The 24,983-nt window shown below is 45.1% G+C and overlaps 1 protein-coding gene across 1 annotated transcript in view; it reads right to left on the bottom strand.

Moving 5' to 3' along the window:
- Nucleotides 1-24,983, bottom strand: part of LOC126020186 (epididymis-specific alpha-mannosidase-like) — a 34,632-nt gene that overhangs the window by 1,270 nt on the left and 8,379 nt on the right. Inside the window, exons 6-17 of the mRNA XM_049781648.1 lie at nucleotides 15,303-15,480; nucleotides 13,704-13,902; nucleotides 13,003-13,193; nucleotides 11,144-11,282; nucleotides 9,388-9,521; nucleotides 8,858-9,114; nucleotides 8,258-8,449; nucleotides 7,275-7,527; nucleotides 6,213-6,323; nucleotides 5,941-6,133; nucleotides 3,293-3,430; nucleotides 2,103-2,215 (exon numbers count right to left, since the gene is read on the bottom strand). Of these exons, the coding sequence (XP_049637605.1) occupies nucleotides 2,103-2,215; nucleotides 3,293-3,430; nucleotides 5,941-6,133; nucleotides 6,213-6,323; nucleotides 7,275-7,527; nucleotides 8,258-8,449; nucleotides 8,858-9,114; nucleotides 9,388-9,521; nucleotides 11,144-11,282; nucleotides 13,003-13,193; nucleotides 13,704-13,902; nucleotides 15,303-15,480 (2,098 nt within the window). The remainder of the gene's footprint in view (nucleotides 1-2,102; nucleotides 2,216-3,292; nucleotides 3,431-5,940; nucleotides 6,134-6,212; nucleotides 6,324-7,274; nucleotides 7,528-8,257; nucleotides 8,450-8,857; nucleotides 9,115-9,387; nucleotides 9,522-11,143; nucleotides 11,283-13,002; nucleotides 13,194-13,703; nucleotides 13,903-15,302; nucleotides 15,481-24,983) is intronic.

The following is a 24,983-nucleotide window of genomic DNA, read 5'->3' as shown; positions in this document are numbered from 1 at the left end:
ATTTTCCTGAGCAGAGAACCAGAGGTGACAGGACCAGCTTGACAGCATCTTTTAGAATGTCCCCACAGCTTCTCTGGAGGGAACTCCCAGGCCCTCTCTTTACAGGTGGCAAAACTGAGGTGCACAGGAAGCCCCTGCCCCAGATGCCAATACAAGTGCCTGAACCACACAACCCTGCACAGGCAGATTCTGCTCTTCCCGAAGGAATTCAATCTGCATGAGAACCTTCAGAGAATGGCTGATCATGTGATAAGGGGAGAATCAATATTCCATTTTGTTTTACTAGATGGCCTTAGCATCGTGGGGAATTAGGAGTTTTCTTCCCTGAACTATCTAGGGGAGTAATTAAAAAGCAAACACAACCAGGTGCTCACAAACCCACGTGAGAGAGAGGATGGATTGTGGCTCATGCAGGTCACTGAGTAAGGACTGAGGAAATGGAGTATCCACATTTATCCAACAGCCAGGTAAGGGGGCACCTGCCTAGCTTACCTGATGCCCCAACTTTGATCCCCAGCATCACCCACACAATGAAAGTAATTGAAGTTCAGCAGCAATACTGACCTTGTGTAGTTTCAAGAACCACAACCAAGCCAAGAATCTTAGTACATTAGAGCTAAGATTGTGTGCTCTACACACAAGTGGGGAATGCCCAAGCCCACCCTGCAACCAAAGTCTGTGTGCATATGTGTGGCCGCACAACAGAGTTTGTGCACACAGAAACCAAGTACACATTCCAAGTCATCACAATAACAACAAAAATAAAATATGATAAGTACAGGGAAATAACCAAATACAGGGGAAAGGAAGAAAGAACTTTGAGGCAGCACAAATGTTTCTAAGAGAAATAATAGGTCAAGGAAGGCCACGAGGAACAATAAAATGGTCAATCAACATCAAATGCTACTTCTAAAGAGCCACACAAGAAAAACAAGTAAAAAGAAAAGGCATAGAAGGAAGAAGAACGGAATTAAAATTAGAGTGAAGGGCTGAAGTGATAGCACAGCAGGGATAATGTTTGCCTTGCACACAGCCAACCCAGGTTTGATCCTCAACATCCCATAGAATCCCCAGAGCCTGCCAGAGGTAATTCTTGAGCACAGAGCCAGGAGTAACCTTTGAGCACTGTTGGGTGTGAACAAAAAAAAAATTAAAGTGAAAATGATGAAATAGAGAAAGAATATAATATAAAGCATAAGTAAAATCAAGTGGTTTTAAAATGATAAAACAGAACAGCTGTCACTTTGTGACATGCAATAAGACAAATGGAAAAAAATAGAACTTGCATGTGAAATGAGAAAAGAAATTAAAACCATTTCTGAGGAAGTCCTTGAGGAAGGTAAGAAATCCTATGAATGAATCTAAATTCCCAACTATATAGCCTAGATGAAATTATTAATTTCTCAAATTATACAGCCATTCAAGACTGACTCAGGAAAAGAGAAATCTAAATAAACTATTCCTTGTATTAAAAAATTTTAAAAATATAATTTGTGAAACAACCTCTCACTTCTAAGTTTAGGACTACAAATTTGTGGAGGATATTGACCAAACCATCTAGAAGAGCTAAACTTTCTTCCCAGAGTGTGGAAGTGGATGAAAATCTTTTTTGGGGGGAAGGGAGGTCACACCTGGCAATGCTCAGGGGTTACTCCTGGCTCTGTTGTCAGGAATTGCTCCTTGTAGGCTCAGGGAAACTGAGTATATGGTATACGGGGATCAAATCCTGGTTGGCCACGTGCAAGGCCAACATCCTCCCCATTGTACTAGCCCTTCTGTCCCCCTCAGACGGAAATCTTAGCTGATTACAAGTCTGAATTCTCTGCACATCATGAATTTTATGACAGCATCAATGAAAGTTTTACTTTGAAATTGTGTTAGGAGTATAAATGAGAAGCAAACCAATGCATGTCTGGGGTTATACTTGAACATCTAGACACCTGAAAGGAGCAGGAAGGTGCGTCCCCCTTTGGCCCTGGTGGGTGCTCTTCTGTAGTCTCTGTCCATGTGCTCTGGATGGACATGTTCATACTTGAGTTTGTCCTTCCTGCACAGCTTCTAGCCAAGGAGATTGAGTGAGGGTTGGGGCAGACCCTGTTTACCTTCAGATCCAGAGACACTGGCTGAGACAAGACTGGGTTCTCCCCTTCCTCGAATAGGTGATAGAGACGTAGCAGGACCCGCTGCAGGTTGGGGCTGGCCTCTTTCTGGGAATCTAAAAGACAGGGAAAGACAGTGAGATCTTCCACCCTCGGGGCAACCTGGTTCCTTCCAGTGTCCTTGTGAGCAGCTAAATCCACTTCCACACAGAGAGAAGGAAACCAAAGCTCAGGGAGGGACAATCCCTTGGCCAGAGACACTCAGCTCATGAGCAACAGTGGGAGGGTCCCAGTGCTCTTCTAGTCAACTCAGAGACCATTCCTTCAGCCACTCAAGGGCCAGTGCTGACCCCAAAAGGTCTCTTGATTCAATGTTCATGAACCAGTCCTGACTGGTCATGAATATTTGTGAATTCTCATTAATATTTCAATCGCCAGTCAAAGTAAGCTGAACCAAAAGTGGCTTCTCAGAGAAGCTTTGCCTGCCTCGGTGCTCCATTGACCCTCCTCCTGGGAGTCCCTGGGATCAGTGATGAGGTTGCCCCCCTGGCCCTCTGGACAGCAAAAATGGGGAAGATGCCAGCTCCCATCTTTGGATGCAAAGAACCTGGGCATTTTAACCTGTTGCATTAACCCAGCATTAACCCTGGCAATGGCTCTGCCCTGCTCCCACCACACTTTACACACAATGACAGGGTCCCAGCCTCCCCCCATCTCAGTGAGGCTGAGTGCGGTCCGTCCCCCACCCTCCAATACAACACAGAGGGAGACCCAGATGTAGTGGGCAGTGCAGAGACTGGAGGTGAGAGGAGAGGAGAGGGGTCCAGACTCTGCAAAAGAGGGCAAGTTTAGTGTCTTCTCAACCCTGGGCTAGAGCAGAACCCCAGCTCTGAGTGTCCTCCAAGTCCACTGAGCACAGCTGTAGAGAAATCTTGAGGTATCAGTCATCTGAAAAGCCCTACAGGGGTCTGAGGTGACTATTTTCAGACCTGGAAACAGAGGAGAAGGGGGAGGAGGAGGAGGAGGAGGAGGAGGAGGAGGAGGAGGAGGAGGAGAAAAATGCAAATGGAGGGGCTCCTGGCCCCACAAGGGGACAAATCATGACACTTCACAAGAGAGTCCCTCTGCCTGGCATTGTGTTGGGAATATAGAAGTAAGTAGGGGAACATGTCTGGGCCCTTCACCTTACCCACCTTCCCTCAGCCTCCACAGGTGGTCCGTGTGGTTACTGCTGTACCGCCAGCCAGGGATGCTCAGAGTCTGCAGGTGGAGGTTCGGGGGGAGCATCACAGCTTGTTGGTGCCTGTGGCCTTTGACACTGTGGGCAAACCCTGCAGGTAGAGGGACAGAAGGAGAGGAGGAAGTATTGAAGCCACTTCTTTAACAAAACTGCCTGTTCTGAAAAGAGACAAAATCATGCAATTCATCGCAACAGGGATGCATCTCAGGAGATCATGCTGAGGAGAGTTCCTCAGGGAGAAAAGGCTAGATGTAGAACCATTGTTCAGCAGTGGGGCTTAAAGACACATAGCAGGAGCCTGAGAAATAGCATAGCTGGGAGGGCATTTGCCTTGCATGCAGCCAACCAGTTAGATCCCCAGCATCCCACATGATTCCCTGAGCATTGCCAGAAATGATCCTTAAATGCAGAGCCAGGAATAATCCCTGAGCACTATCAGGTATGACCCCACCCCATCTCCCCCCCAAAAAAGACACAGTAAGAGAGCAGCAAAGTACCTAGGCAACACAAGAAAGAAGGGAAGCATAAAACCAAGTTTGTGCTGGGAAAGGTGGGTAGGGAGGGACCTAAAGAACTTTGCTGGAAGGAGACAAGTATGGTGAAGGCACCTCAACCAATTTTAAAAATATGAAAAATTAAATTAAAATTTAAAAAGCATGCTCTAGGATAGAGTGATAGTACAGCAAGAAGGGCATTTGCCTTGCTTGTGGCCAAGCCAGCTTAGATTCTCAGTATTCCATATGGTCCCCTGGGCCTGCCATAAGTGATTCCTGAGTTTGTGCAGAACCAGGAGTATCCCCTGAGTATCACAGTGTGGCCCAAACTTTAAAAAAAATGTACTCACAGAAAAACATGGTGGAAAAATGTGCCCCAACCCAAGTATTCCTTTGCAAAGGTTATTTTAAATATTTTAAGTTGTTTTAGATATTTAACTAATGTCTGATGTTGTTGGTGCAGATGATATAAATTTGGGTTGAGGTCAGTGAGTCTGAGGTCAATAAAATCATTAATAACAAAACCATTTATCATCTCTTTTTTTTTCTCTGAGAATTTTCTGTTTCTAATTTTCCTTTTGTTTGAGAGCATCACATCTGGTGATGCTCAGGGCCCACTGGCTCTGTGTTCACAGAAATCACTACTAGTAGGGCTCAGGAGACCACAGTGGGAGCCAGAGTTCAAATACTAGTCAGCTGTGTGCAAAGCAAGTGCCCGCTCTGCTATGCTGTCATTCAGACTCCAGTACTGAGAATTTCTGTGTATTTCAAATTCCTAGATCTTTTTTTTTGGGGGGGGGGGTTTGGGCCACACCCAAAGTACTCAGGGGTTACTTCTGGCTATCTGCTCAGAAATAGCTCCTGGGGCCCGGAGAGATAGCACAGTGCCGTTTGCCTTGCAAGCAGCCGATCCAGGACCAAAGGTGGTTAGTTTGAATCCCAGTGTCCCATATGGTCCCCCGTGCCTGCCAGGAGCTATTTCTGAGCAGACACCCAGGAGTGACCCCTGAGCACTGCCAGGTGTGGCCCAAAAACCAAAAGAAAAAAGAAAAAAAGAAATAACTCCTGGCAGGCACGGGGGACCATATGGGACGCCGGGATTCCAACCCACACCCTTAGGTCATGGATCGGCTGCTTGCAAGGCAAAAGCCACTGTGCTATCTCTCTGGACCCAAATTCCTAGATCTTATTGTGATAAGTTATACAGAATGTCTCCCACATCCCTACCACCCCAAAAAGACCCAAGCTCTATCTATGGTTTTACCATCTATGAAGGCCCACTGCTAGATCCCTCCAGACCCTTTCGAAAGCTGAAGAAACGGAAACTTCTCAAACAGCTTCTATGAAGGAAAATACCAAAGGCACAAGATACCACAGCACCTTGATACCAAAAGCAGAAGAGACATCACACAAAAGAAGGAAACTATAGATGTAGGTCTCTCGCATCAAAATGGAAGCAAAGATCCTGTGCAAAGTGTTAGTGAATGGAATCCAAAAATGCATCCTTGGGGCTAAAGCGATAGCACAGAAGGTAACAGAGATATTTGTCTGGCATGCGACTGGCTGACCTGGGTTCAATCCCTGGCATTCCATATGGTCCCTCAAGTCTGCCAGGAGTATTTTCTGAGCACAGAGCCAAGTAACCCCTGAGTGCCACCAGGTGTGACCCAAACAAATGCATACAAAAGATCATACATCACAACCAAGTGAGAATGACCTTGGAGATGGAGATGTAAGGATGGTTGAATGTATGCAAGTCAATTACAATAATACACGATAGCAATACAAGGAAATAATTTTAAATATTATCATACATATAGATGCAGAGAAGTCATTTGACAGTCTAACACCTATTATGATTTTTAAAAGGCTCAATAAAATGGGCGCTGATTGGAGCGATGAGTAAAGACTCGGCACTTACTTCCTAGAGAAGTTGAGGCTTCCCAGAGCCTCTCTGCACCTCACCTGCCTTCAGGAGACAGAGAAGCTAGGCCTGAGGCCACTGAGATGTCCCTGAACCAAACTGGCCAAATATTGGGGCAATCAGTCACTGGCCAGCGGTCCACACTCAGAGGGTGGCAGGCCCCAGGTTGATGGTGCTCCTTACCCCGCAGGTCCCTCAGCAACACCACAGGCCTGTGCTGCAGAGCCAGTTCGCTCCTGGGGCGCAGGGCAGTGGTGAGCCGAAGGGGACCCAACAGAAGCCAGAACACGGGGTTGACTATGGAGGAGTCGTCCAACATCGGGTTGAACTCTCTCATCTGATCCCTTTTGACTGCGAGGCGGCGGTGCAGCATGACCTGTGGAACGGAAATGGGACAGAGGTATCTGAAGGATCCTCACCACTGGGCAGCCCCAGGTGTCTGTGGGGTGACCTACCTCCATCTGCCCATTGTTCTGGCTGGATACGCCGTGGGCCTGATCAGACAGCACCACCAGCCGGCTTTGGTCATCTTGGATAAAGGCTGCTTGCACCATGGGGTAGTAATTCTGTTTGGAACATGGGCATTGTTGGCTGGACATGCACAGAGGACCAAGTGGGCAGTGGGCAGGGGTCACTGGCCTTCCTCTACCCCTCTATTTCACATGAGTACACCATATATTGGGGAGTCTCCTGACATTGAAGATGGCAGCTGGGGTTTCTGCCCAGCTTCACTGGCCCTGTAGACCCAGGAACATGCCCTTCTGAGCCTCAGTTTCCCTAAATGTTCATTTCAAACCAATGTTCCTTCCTCACAGGCTTCATGAACCTATGAGCATATGCCAGTTGCCTGGTAGGGCACTGAATAATGATTCTAGAGGTAAAAGAGCCCACATGGGGGCCAAGGGCAACTACAGGACAGGGCATGCTCAGTGTTCTGTGAAAACCTCACAACCGAAATGTGAATTCTTTGGGCCTGGTTAGAGAGGGAAGAACTGGGAGTTGGGATAGAGGGCCCAGAAAGCAGAGGAAAAGAGGGAAAGTAACAGGTGTTGCCTTCTGCCTTCCTGTGCCTTGTGCAGCCTCTCTACCATGATCTGGCTGCCCCTCTGGACTCTGGAGGGGAAGATACTCCCAGTGTTCACAGGAAACCCCCAGGGCTGACCCACAGTTACATTCCCAGGAGTCTAGGCCCTGCTTACTGGCCTCATGTCTGGCTCTGGCAAAGTTGCCATATTCAGCTGCCAAGTGATGCCCTGAGCTTAGTGAAATGGTCCCAGGACACCCTGGGTGCCCCTTGCTTCCCTTACCCTCAGGGCAATATGGGTGAGGTGCCCCAGAGGCAAATCAGGCAAATGAGCTAGGCTTCCCTCAGTGAGGGTGGCACCTGGCCTGTCCCCCCATCTCCAGAAGCACATGTTACAGGCACTAACATTCTAAGAGAACCTCTCAGAGAACTCAGCTCAAGGCCCTGGAAAGAGATTCTCAGGGGCTGTGTCCATAGGTGCTGCAGGGCTTACCCGAGCAATGCTGTTGTTGGCATGGTCACGGTAGGGACGCCACTGCATCTGATAGCCATTACTGTCTGAAGAGAGTCGGGTGTGGGTATTAAGGTTGGTGCGAAATCTCAGGATTGCTTCGCGGTTGTTCTGCAAGGGGCCAACTTGGAACTCCTGCTCGATCCGATGGCACAGCAGTTCCCTGTTGTGTTCCTCAGGCCCATGCGCCAGCCGGGAAAAGATGGCATAGGTGTAGGACACATCAGTCTTGTCTCTGGGAGAGCAAGGTGCATTAGTGGGCATAGGGGACACCCTGTGGCCTACTCCTTCTTTTTTTTTTTTTTTTATTTTGGTTTTGGGCCACACCCGGCAGTGCTCAGGGGTTACTCCTGGCTGTGCTAGGGGGTTACTCCTGGCTGTGCTCAGGGGTTACTCCTGGCTGTCTGCTCAGAAATTGCTCCTTGGCAGGCATGGGGGACCATGTGGGACACTGGGATTTGAACCAAGCACCTTTGGTCCTGGATTGGCTGCTTGCAAGGCAAACGGCGCTGTGCTATCTCTCCGGGCCCTGGCCTACTCCTTCTTAAGGTCCCCTCTCTCACTGCCATGGCTCCCTTTCTGCCTCATGCCTGTCTTTGCAACTTCTGTTCATTTTACTTTCAGCTGGCTAATCAGAAAATCTACTAAGCAAAAGAAGGGGAAAAAAGAAGGCCCCAGAGCTGTGACACTTCCTGCCGGGGCCTTGAAAATGACTGTTCAGTCACTCAAAGAACAAGATCTCCTCTTAGGGGTTCTGTCTGGTTCTAGATTTAGTTTCCAACCATAAATTACAGCCAATGATGAGCCAGGAAGTGCAAGAAACCAGAGAAATCATTCACCTAATTACATGCAGCAACAACTGAGTGTCCAACACTGGACTGGAGACCAGAGGAGCTCCCTTTAGCTCCTCTCCTACACTTGTGCACCTACTGTGTTCAGACACACATCACAGAAGGGCACCTCACCTATAGAAATACTGCCGGATCTCTGTCATGAGCTTCCCGGACACAATCTCCATGTCCACCTCTTCCCAGGCTGGAACGGCAGCTGCTTTGGGCGCGAACACGCAGTTATCAGAAATGGGACCTTCAAACACATTTTTGTTGGTGTGGTACTCCAGGAACTCTTGCGTCATGGGAATGGTTCTGTTACTCTTTCTGAAGAGAAATGAGGAGAAATTATATCATCATTGCTGATGTCCTCGGACATGATCCCCTTGATCTGGGGTCAGATGAACCATCCTTCAACTAGGCATCCTTCTGTGAACCAGGTTGGATGAATCTTGAGAGATTATTGGCAGCCAGGACTCATGATTCTCTTAGGGACAGATGGGCCAGAGTCTTAGGGCACTTGCTGAGAAAATAGTTGCTTACTGGAGTGGGAGTGCATGCTTAGCTAGACTGCTGGCTGAGTGGTGGCAGACAGAGCATTGTGAGGTTAATTGCAGAAGCAATAAATGCTACAGTAAACTAATGAATATATGGCATGAAAGGAGAGAGAGCTCTGCAGGTCCACAAGAAGTGGGCCATGCTTGGGCCTCAGTGGCAGGTGTAGTTGCCCCTCACCTCTCCCAGATGCTGTGCAGCAAGTTGGTGCCCTGATCCAGAAACACAGTGTAGCAGTCATTCTGCACAGACATTAGGTGCTTTTCACCTGTCCTCATGAATGTCCTTCTTTTGCGGTCAAAATATCTTGGAACAGAGATGTTGATGCTCTGAGTGCCCTGGCTCTGCCACACGATGTATTTCTGGTAACTTAGTCCTGGGATTGTGATCATTACATACAATTCATATTTGTCTGGGATCTTCTTAGATTTTTGCACCTGTAAGTGCTGCTTATGGAAATGGAATATTGAATGTCAGGACTAAGACAGTCACTTTGCCCTGTAACCCCCTTCTTGAAGATTGCCTGGGTGGAAATCTCACCATGCATGGACAAACAGTGTCTTCCCACTCTTAAAATATTCTGGGCCCCCCTTAATGCATTGTCCCTGATCAACAAGATCCAGCCATGCCCCCCTTCCCAGTGACTTGCCATGTGACCAATGTCACCCATTTCCCTAGCACATGCTTCAAACAGGTCTGTCAGCTCCTACCTGTGAGGGCACAGAATTCCCCAAGTCATCGGTGACTCTGAGCTCAGAAAAGTCCACAGTGAGGGTGATGATAGTGGTGATGTTCCAGGCCAAGGGGTTGTAGATCACTGCGATGAGCCCAGCAGGACCTGCACCTGCACCTAGACACCCAGATTTACTTGTAGTGGTTTAACTCACACTGCTGGGTGAAAAGAAAGAAAGAGAGAAAGAGAAAAAGAGAAAGAAAGAAAGAAAGAAAGAAAGAAAGAAAGAAAGAAAGAAAGAAAGAAAGAAAGAAAGAAAGAAAGAAAGAAAGAAAGAAAGAAAGAAAGAAAGAAAGAAAGAAAAGAAAGAAAGAAAGAAAGAAAAGAAAGAAAGAAAGAAAGAAAGAAGAAAGAAAGAAAAGAAAAGAAAGAAAGAAAGAAAGAAAGAAAGAAAGAAAGAAAGAAAGAAAGAAAGAAAGAAAGAAAGAAAGAAAGAAGAAAGAAGAAAAGAAAGAAAGAAAGAAGAAAGAAAAGAAAGAAAGAAAGAAAGAAAGAAGAAAGAAAGAAGAAGAAAGAAAGAAAAGAAAGAAAGAAGAAAGAAAGAAAGAAAGAAAGAAGAAAGAAAGAAAGAAAGAGAAAGAAAGAAAGAAAGAAAGAAAGAAAGAAAGAAAAAGAAGAAAGAAAGAAAGAAGAAAGAAAAGAAGAAAGAAAAAAGAAAGAAAGAAAGAAAGAAAGAAAGAAAGAAAGAAAGAAAGAAAATGAAATTGAGGCAATTGAACCCTGCTCCCTGCTCTTGTTAGTAATGTGAGGAGAGGATCAGAAGAACAGATGCTCAGATACCAGGTGGCCTACACTACTGAGTGCTATAAGGAATGCAAGGAGCAACACACTGTGTGACCCCAACACTGTGGCTTTCCTACATCCCCTAGGCAGCCCACCTTCCTCAGAATTAGTAACACAAGACTGTTCTCTGCCCTAGGATACCCCTAACACATGCTCCAGTGCTTGAGTATGTCAGTGAGGAGGGAACCAGAACTCTCTAGAGCCGGGAAGGCCAAGACTGGCAACTTGGTTGTCCTAGCCTCTAAGGCTATTGCGGCTATTGCAGTGTGGACCTGGATTCCATTCTGTTCCATCACTACCCGGGGCTTGAGCAGGAGCCACATCTATTGCCCCATGGTCTTTAGCCACAGCACCCACTTTGCTTCCGGCCCAAGCCCAGTCTATTGGGGCCAGAAAATTATTCCTGGGGAAGCTGTTCTTGGAGGTCACAGAATGGATTGTCCATGTTCCAAGTGAGCTTGAACCTTTGTTCAACCTTTGGTCTCCTTTGTTTCTGCCCCTCAACACCATCCTGCAGGCAGGGCTGTGTCTGCTCCACCCTGTCCTGGGCCTACAGAGTTTGGGATCATGTGGAAAGAAAGTGATCCAGTGTGCAGTGGAGTTGGGTGCAGGTATGTTGTGCGCATGGGGCTCAGAGAAGGCACCAGCTGCACACAATGAAACCAGCTGTCTAAAGGGAGAACCTTTGTCCTTCATTGTCCAGATGTTCTTTGGTTCAGAACTGACAAACATCATATCACAGTGAATTGTCTGTAACTGAAAAGTTGAAGTCTCCAAGAGACGCGTGGAATGCTCTGTCACAGGCTGAACTCAGAGGGAGTGGGGCTGTCCAGAATTTTTCAAGGCAACACCATGGGCAGGTCCATACTCAGATGTGGAAACAGCCAAGAGACCAGAAGGTCCCTGTCCCCACACTTCTGACCCAGCTCACTTCTCCTGGCCTAGCTCACCTGTATTGGCTCCTCCCATAAGGCCAGCAAGGGAGGCCATGAGTGTGTGTACACCCGCCATGCCTTCAGTCAGGTGCTCCTCATACATGTCCCTCACCCGGTCATTCTCCGTCCCTGTGATTCCATGGTGGTGTTGGACCTGTGAGCCCCAGGGACAATGGAAATGGAACTGTCATTGAATATTCAGTTCAATATTCAATATGCAATATCACCCCTAGCTGACCTGTCCCCCTGCAGACACTTGCTCTGTGCAATACCTATCTCTCTGTAACCAAAGCCAGTCAGGAAGAAGCCTCTTCACAAAAGGGAAAATGAAGCTCGAGTTGAAACCCTGATCTGCTCACTCTGATGGACAATGGGCCCTTCAGGTCCATTCTCTGAATAAGTTGACTGTTCGCTGGGTGGCTGGACACTCTGCTGAGGTGACAACAGAACCTCTGAAGCCTCAGGGAGGGGACAGCAGAATATCATCCCCTTAATAAAAACATCAAAGTTGGGAAAGTCCCTGGGTAAAAGAGACTTAGCTTAATTAAGACTCTAAGGCTGTGGGTGTGCAGGCAGGAAGAAGAGAATGAGGAATTACCAAGGCATCAATATCTAATTTAGATTCCATTCTCAGAGCTGCAGGCATCATCAGTCCCTTCAGCAACGCAGGACATTGCCCCAGCTACTCTACAGAATATAGTAAAGGTGCTGGTGTACTATGTCTCACTCTCTGGCCATGCAAACACCCAGGCTTGCTCTAACAAACCTGCTAACTGTCTTGAATGGGTCTGTTAAGAAAACTAATGGCTCATGTACCTGGAGCCAAAGAGTCAGGCTGGAGGGGGTGGTGGTGAGCGCAGACATTGAGTTTAATAAAAAGCCAACTTCAAGCCTTGATTCAAGACAGCTGAAGCTCTCCTGCTCCCTGGACAAGCTATTGTGTTTGCTCCATTCCCCATGTTTGTGACCAGAGACTGCGGCTCAAGGCCAAAGGTTTTTGTTCAAGTGGTTTTTAGTGGTGATCAAGCCCAGGGGACAGAGAAGGCAAATGTGGTGGGCAGCTTGCCTGGGGAGCTGAACACATTAAATTATTATCATGTTTACATCCTGCACTCTTCTGTATGGACAGTGGTTGCAGGCACAGAAGAACTTGGGCTCTCAGAGAAGGACTGTCTTAGATGGAGGACAGATCTAGGCTGTCTTTGAATTTGGCAGGACTGACCAGCTCCAAGGTACTCACTGGGCCCCTGATCTCTGGGGAGATTCTTTTTTTTTTTTTTTTTTTTTTTTTTTTTTTTTTTTTTGGGTTTTTGGGTCACACCCGGCAGTGCTCAGGGGTTATTCCTGGCTCCGTGCTCAGAAATTGCTCCTGGCAGGCACGGGGGACCATATGGGACGCCGGGATTCGAACCGATGACCTTCTGCATGAAAGGCAAACGCCTTACCTCCATGCTATCTCTCCGGCCCGAGATTCTTTTTTTGTTTGGGGGCCACACCCTATGGCACTCAGGAGTTACTTCTGGCTTTGTGCTCAGAAATTACTCCTGGTAGGCTTAGAGGACCATATGGGATGCCAGGGATCAAATCCAGGTCAACCGTAAGCAAGACAAATGTTCTTTCCACTGTGCTATATAGCTTCAGCCCGCACTGGGGAAATTTGGCTGGAATGTCCCCCATGTCACTAGTTGACTACTGTCACATGTGTCCTAGCAACACCCAGATCCCCATTCAGTGACCTGGGCCCCACAAATCCTCAGTGTCTCGATTATAAAGGATACTCAGTGACCAGGAACTAAACAGATGCCAGGTTGGCTATGGGGCAACCTTTGTACCAGAAGCCCACACCAGGGCGCTCACTAAGCCCATGTCCTGACCTCAGAGACAGCCCAGCGGAGCTGCTGCAACTGCTGCAGTGCCCAGGATGCATTCAGGGCTGAACTGTGATTCGACCACAGGTGGCACGTGAACATGGATTCGGCGGCGTGCAGCAGGGCGCTGGCTTTCCTCGTCAGAGCCTTGAGCCCATTGCGGGATGTGTAGAAGCCCGTCCAAGCCTGAAATTGTCCTGTGATACAGAGAACAGCGCTGGATATGAGTGTCCCACCAGTGGGGCCAGCCGACTAGCGAGGAAGGAGCTCAGAGGTTCAGGGTCCACCTGGCCACCCAGCAGGACAGCTGGGAGCACGCAGGACGATCCCTTGTTTGTTGACAGATATGGGAGTAAATGTGGGAATCAGGAAAACATCAAGATGCCTCTGAACTAGCCAACAGCCAGGAAAGGCTAGCTGGGGAGGTTACATTATCAGATAATAGGACTTGAAAAAAGACCAAGAGGATACTCCCAGCAGCATCAATTCCAAGAATAGAGGCATATGTGGGCATTGGGGCAGCTCAAACAAAGAGAATTCACCCTTGCATGAGATGACCAGGGCCCTGGGGTGGAAAACGTGGGTGTGGCAGGGCATACCTCTGGCCCAAAGTAGATCTCAAAGCAGCAAAGAGTTGGGCAGAGCCAACACTAGGGCACATGCACTACTAGATTCCAAAGCTCCATACCAACCTCAGAGTCTCCTACCTGAGGAATAGGGGAGGAAGTCTTGGTGCCCACGCGTTTTCCAGGTGATGTTGAGAGTATGGAGGGCACGGAAGTACTCTTCCAGCGTGGCATATTCCACTGAGATCTTTAGCTGTGATGCATTTCTCTGGATGTAGTTTACCAGAAGGTCCATATTGTCAAATTGCAATGATGCATTGAAGAATTGTTTGTCACATCCCTGCAGAAGTGGAACATGGTCAGGAAATAGAGCATCATGGAGTCCTTTGGGTTCACCCCAAACCAAATAGAAACATAAGATTCCCCCAGCCCTGGGCTCTCAACACTGCATTAGGAAAGGAGAGAGATTGTGTAAGCAGAAGATCTGACTGGATGAGAGATTGATAATAGTGAGCACCTAGGGAATGGAAAAAAGAAAGTAGAATAGACCAGGTTCCCATGTGAATAAGAAAGGCACTTCCGGGATTGGAGAGATAACATGCAGCCAACCCAGCAGCAGACCTGGGTTTGATTCCCGACATCCCATATAGACCCTCGTACCTGCCAGGAGCAATTTCTGAGCACAGAACCTGGAGTAATCCCTGAGAACTGTCGGGTGTGGCCCCTCTCCAAGAAAGAAATAAAAAGAAAGACACTTCCAATGCTCACAATGGGCCAGTTCCATAGACTCACTCTTTCCTCAAAAGAGATGTAAATGAGGAGCCAGAGTGATAGCATAGTGGTAAGGCATTTGCCTTACACGTGGCTGACCTGAAATGAACCCAGTTTCAATCCCTGGCACCCCAGATGGTCCCCTGGGCTTACCAGGAGAGATTTCTGAGTGGAGAGCCAGGAGTTACCTCTGAGCACCACTGGGTGTGGCGAAGAAGAAGAAGAAGAAGAAGAAGAAGAAGAAGAAGAAGAAGAAGAAGAAGAAGAAGAAGAAGAAGAAGAAGAAGAAGAAGAAGAAGAAGGAGAGGAGGAGGAGGAGGAGGAGGAGGAGGAGGAGGAGGAGAAGAAGAAGAAGAAGAAGAAGAAGAAAGAAGAAGAAGAAGAAGAGAAGAAGAAGAAGAAGAAGAAGAAGAGAAGAAGAAGAAGAAGAAGAAGAAGAAGAAGAAGAAGAAGAAGGAGAAGGAGAAGGAGAAGAAGAAGAAGGAGAAGGAGAAGAAGAAGAAGGAGGAGGAGGAGGAGGAGGAGAAGGAGAAGAAGAAGGAGGAGGAGGAGGTGGAGGAGGAGGAGAAGGAGGAGGAGGAGGAGAAGAAGAAGAAGAAGAAGAAGAAGAAGAAGAAGAAGAAGAAGAAGAAGAAGAAGAAGAAGAAGAAGAAGAAGAAGAAGAAGAAGAAGAAGAAGAAGAAGAAGAAGAAGAAGACGTAAACCAAACCATAAAACATCATAGGTACAAAGGTCATTTAGCAAAAAGCTGGCCATCTCAAGAAGAAAGATTGGGCCAAGACACACCTGCTGCATCCATCACCCAGTGTCACCACTTTGCTTCACCACTCCTCTACATTTCTCTTCAAAATAAAGAAAGGCACTTTCTTGCCTGCCTGACTGCATTAGGTTACACAGAAGACTAGGGCATCCAAAGTGCATGGTGAAAACCATCACAGCTTTCAAGGGTGAGTTGGAACCCCAACTTACCCAGGGCCAAAGCAAGTTTCGTGTTTTGAACCAACGAGCCCGACGCTTCATGTCCTTTACCAGTTCCTTGACGTAGGCAACAATGTTGTGTGGAGTGACGGGTGGATCTCTTTCTGGGTATCTCCCATCAACCGGTGGGTCTGGGAATGTGGCAATTCCTTCCCATTGAAGTAAGAACCTGAAGGAAAGGAGGTTAATGAAAACTGCCCTAAGAAGGGGAGGTCTAGGGGTACTGAGATCTCACACAACTCCAGCCCACACCTTGAGACTTGGACATCCTCATTTGGGGAAGCCTAATGGGCATCTGCAGGTTAGAGGAGGGAAGACAAGAGTTTGTTTTACATGGGTGGATCATGCAGGTACCAGTGACTACCATCTGTAGAACCTCGGTCACATCAGATCCTTGGAGGCTAAATTTCTTGTCCTGTCAATAGGAGAGGCACCTTTGCTTCCCAGCTCTTCTGTGTGAGGCTGATGGGATTCCCATGACTATTCATTTATATGATTCCTCAGTTTACCTTCTTGTCTGTTGGACTCTGGTATAGAACAATAAGTAGGGTAGGGAGGGCCTGAATGCATCATATGGGTCCCCACCCTTAGGAGCAACTGGTGCCCCATGCCAGAAATCTCAGCGGGTGACATCAAGGGATTCTAATGCAATATTGATCATGTGAAATTCATGGGGGAAATGCAGTCTAAAATGAACCATCATATTGGTAACATTACATTTGTCCCTGATGTAAAGCCCCGGAAACCTATGTTTGTAATCAACACCCCACCAGGAACTTCCCCATATAATGTACCCTTTGCTATCACCTACTTCCTCCCTCCCTTTGGTAATAAAGTGTTTCTTTCCCTGTTGAATTTTGTCTATTAATACTTTGTGCCTTCTCATTCCAAATATTAGTGAAATTATAGGCTGTTTATCCCTCCCTACCTGTCATATTTCACTTCACATAATATTAGCTAACTTGCTATTTATTGGTTCTTAGTTTTAATTTTTTGGTGATTATCTTCCTTTTCATTTATCTTGTTTTTGGGCCCCACTGGGTGGTGCTCAGGAGCTATTCTTGGCCCTCAGTTCAGACATAATTCCTGGCAAAGCTTAAGAACCCAATATGGGGGCCTGGAGAGATAGCACAGCAGTAAGGCGTTTGCCTTTCATGCAGCTGATTCGGGACGGATGGTGGTTTGTATCCCATCATCCTATATGGTCTCCCAAGCCTGCCATGTGCGATTTCTGGGTACAGAGCCAGAAGTAACCCCTGAGCACCTCTGGGTATAATTCCCTCCAAAAAAGAACCCAATATGTGGAGCTGGGCATTTGAACCAGGGTCAGGAGATGCAAGCAAAGTGCCTTGACCACTGGGTGCTCTCTCTGGCCCTTTCTAGTTATTCATAGTTATTCTTTTTGATGCTTTTCTTGTGTTTTTGATATTTTGGTGGCCATTTATATGTTTTCTTCTGTCTCTACCCATGTTTTGGTTTCTTCTGTGTTTCAGTTATTGAGGGGTTAGTGATTGGGAGTAAATAAAGCAATTCTCAGGGCTTACTCCTGGTTCTACATTGAGGGGTCCTCCTGGCAAGCTCAGGGGATCATATGGGATTTTTGGTATCAAACCTGGGTATGCACATACAAGACAATCACCTTACCCACCATACTATTGCTCTGGCTCCTCCATATTTTGTTTTGTTTTCTAATTATTATGTAATTTCTACAGAATATCTTTTTTCTCAAATAATGTTTTTTCTACTGAAATCTTATCTCCATTCACCTATATCAGTTCTGTCCTTCCTGTTAGCCACTGTAACAGATTTTGACTTTATAATCCCTTTTCATTCTATGAGATACAGGTAATTATAGACTATAATTTTATATTTCTTTTGGGGGGATTTTGGGCCACAGCCAGTGATGCTCAGGGGTTATGCCTGGCTCTGCGCTCAAAATTTGCCCCTGGCTTTGAGACCATATGGAACTCCTGGGGATAGAACCTAGGTTCGTCCTGGGTCAGTCACATGCAAGGCAAATGCCCTACCTCTGCACCATAGCTCTGACCCCTATAATTTTATATTTCTTTCCTGTTGCCACAGCAGCTCCAGTGGAGTCCATGTAACATGACGAAAGCCATGCTCTCGAACCTGAGGCAAAAGCTTCACAGAAGTTAGTCTCCTGGAGCAGTCATAGGCTGTCCCAGAACAAGAAAATATTCCCCAGGTCATGTACTGCTTCTGGGAACAATGATTGTTTTTCTTATTCCATGCTACAGTAACCTGGGAACACTGGGTTCTATAGACACCCATAACATAATTATTTGAGAGCACTTTAATGATTTTACGAATCACACAGACACTTCCAAGAATAATTTTTTAGAAAAGAAACCTTTAGCAGAAAACCAAGGAATTTTGCTTAAAAGCTATTATTAATATTCTTTTGTTTGTTTGTTTTTGTTTTTGTTTTTGGGCCACACCTGGTGGTGCTCAGGGGTTACTCCTGGCTGTCTGCTCAGAAATAGCTCCGGGCAGGCATGGGGGACCATATGGGACACCGGGATTCTAGCCAACCACCTTAGGTCCTGGATCGGCTGCTTGCAAGGCTAACACCGCTGTGCTATCTCTCTGGGCCCTATTATTAATATTCTTAAGAATAATAAAAGTAAGAAAAAAGAATAATAAAAGTAATAATCATTTAGCCACAACTTTGGACCAGTTATAAGTAGAAGAGTCTCTCATATAAGAATCTAGGAGAAAGCCTGTAGCACAAAACCTGACAGCTAGAGACACTTTAAGGACAGTGACAGATTCATATGAGTATCCCTATAATAAGGCAGAAATAGATCAGGTAAAGAAAACAGGATTTCTTATGTTCCTAAGAAAAAGCAAGGCACACAATGGTCATATCTAATACAGGGTTAATTATGGGAACCATCTATAAGACTAAAACTATGGCCCATATAGTATAGGATTAACTGCACCTTATACAGGAGTGTATGATGAGGCTGGTAACAAAGGAGTGGTGCATGAAGGAAAGAGAGTGTCATATTATAAATTGCCCTTGTTAAAAATATTAATAAGAGCAATACCTCTATAATGTCATCTTACACAGGAACAAAAGAATTTATTAAAAAAGCAAATAAAGAAGTCTGTGGAAGGCTTGGACCAAGGCAGTACATGATTGGAGACCTAAACCTGGACCCCCAGACATAGATTTAAAATGGTGGATCTATAACATATCAAATAAATATAATAAAAACGCTGCTCACAGCTGAGGCTGGGCAGGCTTCTAAAATCAAGCAATGATTAACCTCATTAACCACTAGTCTTAGGTCATATAGTTAATAATACAATCACCAGAGTGTCATTGTTTAGAAATAGTAAGACTAGATTTGATTCCTGATAAGGTCAGCATGCCTAGAAAATTGTTAATATGGGGCCCGGAGAGATAGCACAGCGGTGTTAGCCTTGCAAGCAGCCGATCCAGGACCTAAGGTGGTTGGTTCGAATCCCGGTGTCCCATATGGTCCCCCGTGCCTGCCAGGAGCTATTTCTGAGCAGACAGCCAGGAGTAACCCCTAAGCACCGCCGGGTGTGCCCCCCCAAAAAAAAACCCAAAAAAGTTGTTAATATGTTTTAAATAGATGTTGAAATGAGGAACCTGTAAATTGATATATTTTGATTTTTTTCCAATATCTTGCTGTTAGATGTATAAATAACCTAAAGAAATAAATACAGTTGCTCTGGAACAGAGGCTCAGGCCAAAGCTTTTAGCCACTTTTTGTTACGCCAACCTCTTGCCCACCTATCTTCCGAGGAGGACCGTAGTGCTGCCCTACGGAGACTAAACAATCTGCAGCATCCTGTTGAACCATATTTGATAAATTAGCATAATATTCCCTGCTCTGAAAGATTTGAGATATCTGATTTTTGGTTCCATCTTGTTGAAATTTAGGGAAGTTATCTTTTTATTCTAACAAGAGGTCTCAGCATTTTTAAAATTTTAATTGAATTTTTAAATTTGACTTTTATATAGTCACCATAAAATTACAAAGTGCGTAACAGAGATAGGTCACATACCCAAAGACGATTAAAAAAAAAAAAAAAAAAAGGAAATAAAAGTGTATGTGCCCACAAATGTATATGTAAGGCAAACATTTAAATAAATAAGTTAATTAAAAAAATATAAAAAAATTAAAATGAGTTAGCGAAGTTTTTAAAGGACCAATGTGGTGCAAAAGACTACTTTGCATTTGGGAGAGAACAGGTAAAGAGTTGGTGTATTACAGGTCTTATGCCTATGTTGGAAGTACAGTTTTCCCATTGTCTTTTGGATTTTTCTTGTGGTGTGTGGGTTCCCAGGCATCTTCCAATCACACCCCCTGCCCCCCTTCAGATTGGTAAAAATTTGCAGCTGGGAGGTCTTGGAAGAGTTCTTGCATTGGGGATACTATTGGACCTAAGTCCGGTTTCAAGAAACAGTCCATGTTAGGGGGAGTTGGTAGGGAGGGTCTCGCAGCATGTGTCCACAGGGGAGTTGGCTGTCTTTTCTTGCAGGAGACGATGTGTGGGTTCGGTTGGGTGTCCCCTCGCCTGGGTGCTGGGTACTGGTTCATTGGGTAGGAGGTCGATCTTGATGCCTAAAAGATTAAGGACTGAGGGTGGAGAGTTTTAATATGGTGGGAGATCTGGATGGGATTGAGGGGTGAAGGGATAGTTGGATTTCCGGGGGGGAGAAAGGGGAAGATATATGGGAGGGGTATGAAGGAAGAGAAAAGAGAAAATACCGTAGAAAGGGAGAAGAGAAAGGGAAAAAAGTAAAGAGAAGAATAGAAAAGAAAAAATAAAAAATAAAGTAGTGTTACTCACTCTGTCCACCCCAAATACTCCGACATATAATGGAGCACCACTTCCCCCTGCAAAGGCACACTAAATAAAGGGGAAATCTTACATAGTAAAAAAAAAAAAAAAAAAAAAGAGCTCTTATCTACTAGAGATAGGAACTCATAGTTGTTTACAATACAGGGTTATCTCCTACCTTGAAAATATGTCATGTGGAATCAACTTAGACCTCAGGTGATTAGATACCATTCAACCAGCCTTGAACCCTGGATCCCAGACATAGAAACGGCACAGCTCCTCACAACAGCTGTAAGAAACAATCTCCATCTGGGACAGCCTTATTACTGCAGGGTCAACAACAAGGGCCAGCTCTAACATGATATCTCGACAATGAGGAAAATGTGAACAACTTGACCTTAGAGCAGTTTAGCCTACCTCACCAGCTAACGACAAGACAAAACCAGAAGACGTGGCACCCTTTGGTAGGTCCAAAAGCCAAGATCGTGATTTACAGATGACTGGATACTAGAACCACGACCAGACTGTATACATCTTGGGACCAATAAAAAAGCCCTAGTCTAGGGTTTGAACTAAGACCTGCACAATAAGCATGATCCCCAGTCCCAAAGGTCCGGCAGAGACAATTGTAACGGAAAGGGGCTTCTGGAAGAACAAAGAAAGACGCTATCCTAGATGCCTTCCTAGGTTCAGCGCAAAGACCAAGATCACCAACCACAGAAGATGGATTAAAATGGCACTGAGGTAACAGAACCTCCAGATTCACAAAGACTGACTTCACCATAAGTCCCACCTCAGGATATGTACAGATACTGGGACTGCTAAACACAGAGCTCTGACGGTATCACACTGGACAGAGCAGAAGCTTTCCACACACCAAAAAAAAAAAAAAAAAAAAAAAAAAACCACAACCTGGAGAGTAATGATCCTGAGCAAAGACTAGAGCTGATTCCATGACAGTATACTCCAAGGACGGAGAAACCCCATATCTTATAGGGCAAGTGAATTCCTTTTCGAATGACCCCAATATTTACTGTGCCAGGGCAGGAGGGAAAAAAAAATACAAAAAACACAAAACCTTGGTTATGTGTATATATATATATATATATATATATATATATATATATATATATATATATCTTACCTTCATTTATTATTGTTATTATTATTTTTATTTACCTAGCTATTTTGGTCGATTCCTCAGTTTGGATGTGATTATTGAAATTGTTGGCCCCAATTATTCTTTTTTTTTTTTTCTTTCTTTTCTTTCTCTTCCTTTCATTTCTTTCGTTATGTGCTACGCCATGTTTCTTATTTCAAGACCACGGCGTGTTTTTTGTTTGTTTGTGTTTGTTTTTAGTTTGTTTTGGTTTATTTTTTATCTGTTTTTTTGTGGTGCTTATCGTTATAGCTGGAGTCCTCACTGGATATTTGACACTTCTTTTGGTACTGGTGGAGTGTTTCAACTTCTTTTTCTCCTTCATTTCCCAAATCGATGATGAGAACCTCTAGAAGGATTCTGCCCATTTTCAGGGTATTAAACTCTTACCCCGGTTTATTTATTTTCTCTTTTTCAGGCAAAACCACGCAACTTGAACTAGCTACCCCTGCCCCTACTTAGAGGGGGAAATAAGGGAGGCATCAAGACCAAACTGATGCAAGACTACTAAGTAGTTGGTTAGAGACAGAGGGGACCACATATTCTAGCCGCCCTGGGGGTGAGGGAAGAGGAAATGGGAGGTAAGACAGAAACGGGGGAGTAGGGAGGACAATTTGGGGATGGGAATCCCCCCTGATTTTATGTAAATATGTACCTAAAATATTATTGTCAACAATATGTAAGCCACTATGATCAAAATAAAAATTATATTAAAAAAAAATTACAAAGTGCTTGATAGCTGGGTTTCAGGCATGTGATGTTTCAATCTTGTTTATTTTTTTTTTTCAAAGAACCAACTTCTGCTTTCGTTGATCTTTCGAATTGTTTTTTGAGTTTCCACTTCGTTGATTTCTGCTCTTGGGTCCTTTTGTTGAGCTTTTTCTAGTTCTATTAGCTGTGTCATTAAGCTACTCAGGTAAGCTCCTTCTTCCTTCCTGATGTGTGCTTGCAAAGCTATAAATTTTCCTCTCAGTACTGCTTTTGCTGTGTCCCATAAGTTCTGAGAGTTTGTGTCTTTATTGTCATTTGTTTCCAGGAACCTTTTTATTTCCTCCTTGATTTCATCTCGGACCCACTGGTTATTGAGCATGAGGCTGTTTAACTTCCAGGTGTTAAAGTGTTTCTTCTGAGTCCCTTTGGAGTTCACAAATAATTTCAGAGCCTTGTGGTCAGCGAAGGTAGTCTGCAAAATTTCTATCCTCTTGATCTTATGGAGGTATGTTTTATGTGCCAGCATGTAGTCTATCCTGGAGAATGTCCCATGTACATTGGAGAAGAATGTGTATCCAGGTTTCTGGGGATGGAGTGTCCTATATATATCCACTAGGCCTCTTTCTTCCATTTCTCTCCTCAGGTCTAGTATATTCTTGTTGGGTTTCAGTCTGGTTGACCTGTCCAGTGTTGACAAAGCCGTGTTAAGGTCCCCCACAATTATTGTGTTGTTGTTGATATTATTTTTCAGATTTGTCAACAGTTGTATTAAATATTTTGCTGGCCCCTCATTCGGTGCATATATGTTTAGGAGAGTGAATTCTTCCTGCTCTACGTACCCCTTGATTAATATAAAATGTCCGTCTTTGTCCCTTACAACCTTCCTGAGTATAAAGTTTGCATTATCTGATATTAGTATGGCCACTCCAGCTTTTTTATGGGTGTTGTTTGCTTGGATAACTTTTCTCCAGCCTTTTATTTTGAGTCTATGTTTGTTCTGACTATTCAGGTGCGTTTCTTGTAGGCAGCAGAAGGTTGGATTGAGTTTTTTGATCCATTTAGCCACTCTGTGTCTCTTAACTGGTGCATTTAGTCCATTGACGTTGAGAGAAAGAATTGTCCTGGGATTTAACGCCATCTTTATTTCAAAATTTGGTGTGTCTTTTGGGTAGTCTTGTCTTAGATTAGGTCTTTCAGTTTTTCTCTTAAGACTGGTTTTGTGTCTGTGAAGTTTCTGAGCTGTTTTTTGTCTGTGAAACCATGTATTCTTCCATCAAACCGGAAAGTGAGTTTTGCTGGGTATAGTATTCTGGGTGAAGCATTCATTTCATTCAGTCTTGTCACAATATCCCACCACTGCTTTCTGGCATTGAGCGTTTCTGGTGACAGGTCTGCTGTAAATCTCAGGGAAGCTTGCTTGAACGTGATTTCCCCTTTTGATCTTGCTGTTTTCAGAATTCTGTCTCTATCTGTGGGATTTGTCATTGTGACTAGGATGTGTCTTGGGGTGGTTTTTCTGGGGTCTCTTTTGGTTGGTACTCTTCGGGCATGCAGGATTTGATCACATATATTCTTTAGCTCTGGAAGTTTCTCTTTAATGATGTTCTTGACCATTGATTCTTCCTGGAAATTTTCTTCCTGGGTCTCTGGGACTCCAATGATTCTTAAGTTGTTTCTGTTGATCTTATCATAGACTTCTATTTTCGTCTGTTCCCATTCTTTGACTAATTTTTCCATTGTCTGCTCATTTGCTTTAAGTTTTTTGTCCAATCTCTCCTGCTGTATGGAATTGTTATGTATCTCATCTTCCACAGCACCAAGTCTATTCTCAGCTTCTGATACCCTGTCCCAGAGCTTATCCATTTTGTCATTCACTTCGTTTACTGACTTTTTCAGTCCTGTTAGTTGACATGTTATTTCAGTTTGGAGTTTTGTCATTTCTGCCTTCATATTTTCTTGGTTCTTATTAGTGTTCTGTTCAACTCGATCCATGGTTTCTTGGAGTCTGTTGAGCACCTTCCATATTGCTAGTCTAAAGTCCTTATCTGAGAGGTTGATTAGTTGTTCAGTCATTATCTGGTCCTCAGAATTGTCATCTTCATTCTCTATGTCTGATGCTGGCCTGCGTTGTTTCCCCATTGTCACACTTGTATTGTGGGTTTTTCTACGTGTTGTGGTGGTATTCATTGTCTATATGATGTAGGCAGCACACTCCTCTGGCTCCTCCCTTTCTGGATGGGCTGACTTGCCTCTAAGGGAGGGGAGTCCTCTGTGGATGAAGCCTCACACTGGGTCAAATCTTAGGCCCGAGCATGCAACAGAGAAGACAGTCCAGAGAGAAATGTTTGCTTCTGTGATATAGCGCCGTTCTTAGTGTGGTTTTTCCTTCTTGTTGCAATGGAGTTCTTTCCTTAGAAAGAGTGCACGGCCGCGTAGCGAAGCGGAGCGGCCGTGCTCCTCTGAGCCTCTTTTTGCCCCACTCACAAGAGTTTCACGCAAGAGGACAGTAGACAGACATAGACAGGTCACACTCACAGTCTTTCACAGCTGAGCCCCACTGGGCCGGTGTACTTTCGCGGATTTTCCCCGCCTGGTGTCACACACAGGGAGCCAGGCATGTGATGTTTCAACACTAATCTCTTCACCAGTGCCCACTTCCCACCAGTGTCCTCCCCACCCCCATTTGCCTCCCACCAATTAAGAGGCTTATATATTTATTATACATACATAATTTGGGCTATGGCCTCTAGTACCACTGCTGATGGGATTTTGTACCTAATACTGACCTTTCAGCGCCCCCTCCTCCTAGTTGACTGCTTCCCTTCACCATATTCGTTTTCCTTTCTCACTCCCTCACTTTTCTTAAAATGAAGGTTTCATCATGTTGATGAACTTGTTTGTCTGGCCCCCTGGACTCGCCTGGCTGCACCTCCCAGCCTTGCAAGATGCAGTTAAACCGG

This window comes from Suncus etruscus, chromosome 10 (assembly GCF_024139225.1).
Source record: "Suncus etruscus isolate mSunEtr1 chromosome 10, mSunEtr1.pri.cur, whole genome shotgun sequence".
NCBI classification, from domain to species: domain Eukaryota; kingdom Metazoa; phylum Chordata; class Mammalia; order Eulipotyphla; family Soricidae; genus Suncus; species Suncus etruscus.
Note: the sequence above shows the minus strand (reverse complement) of the source record. Positions and strands in the feature narration are given on the sequence as shown.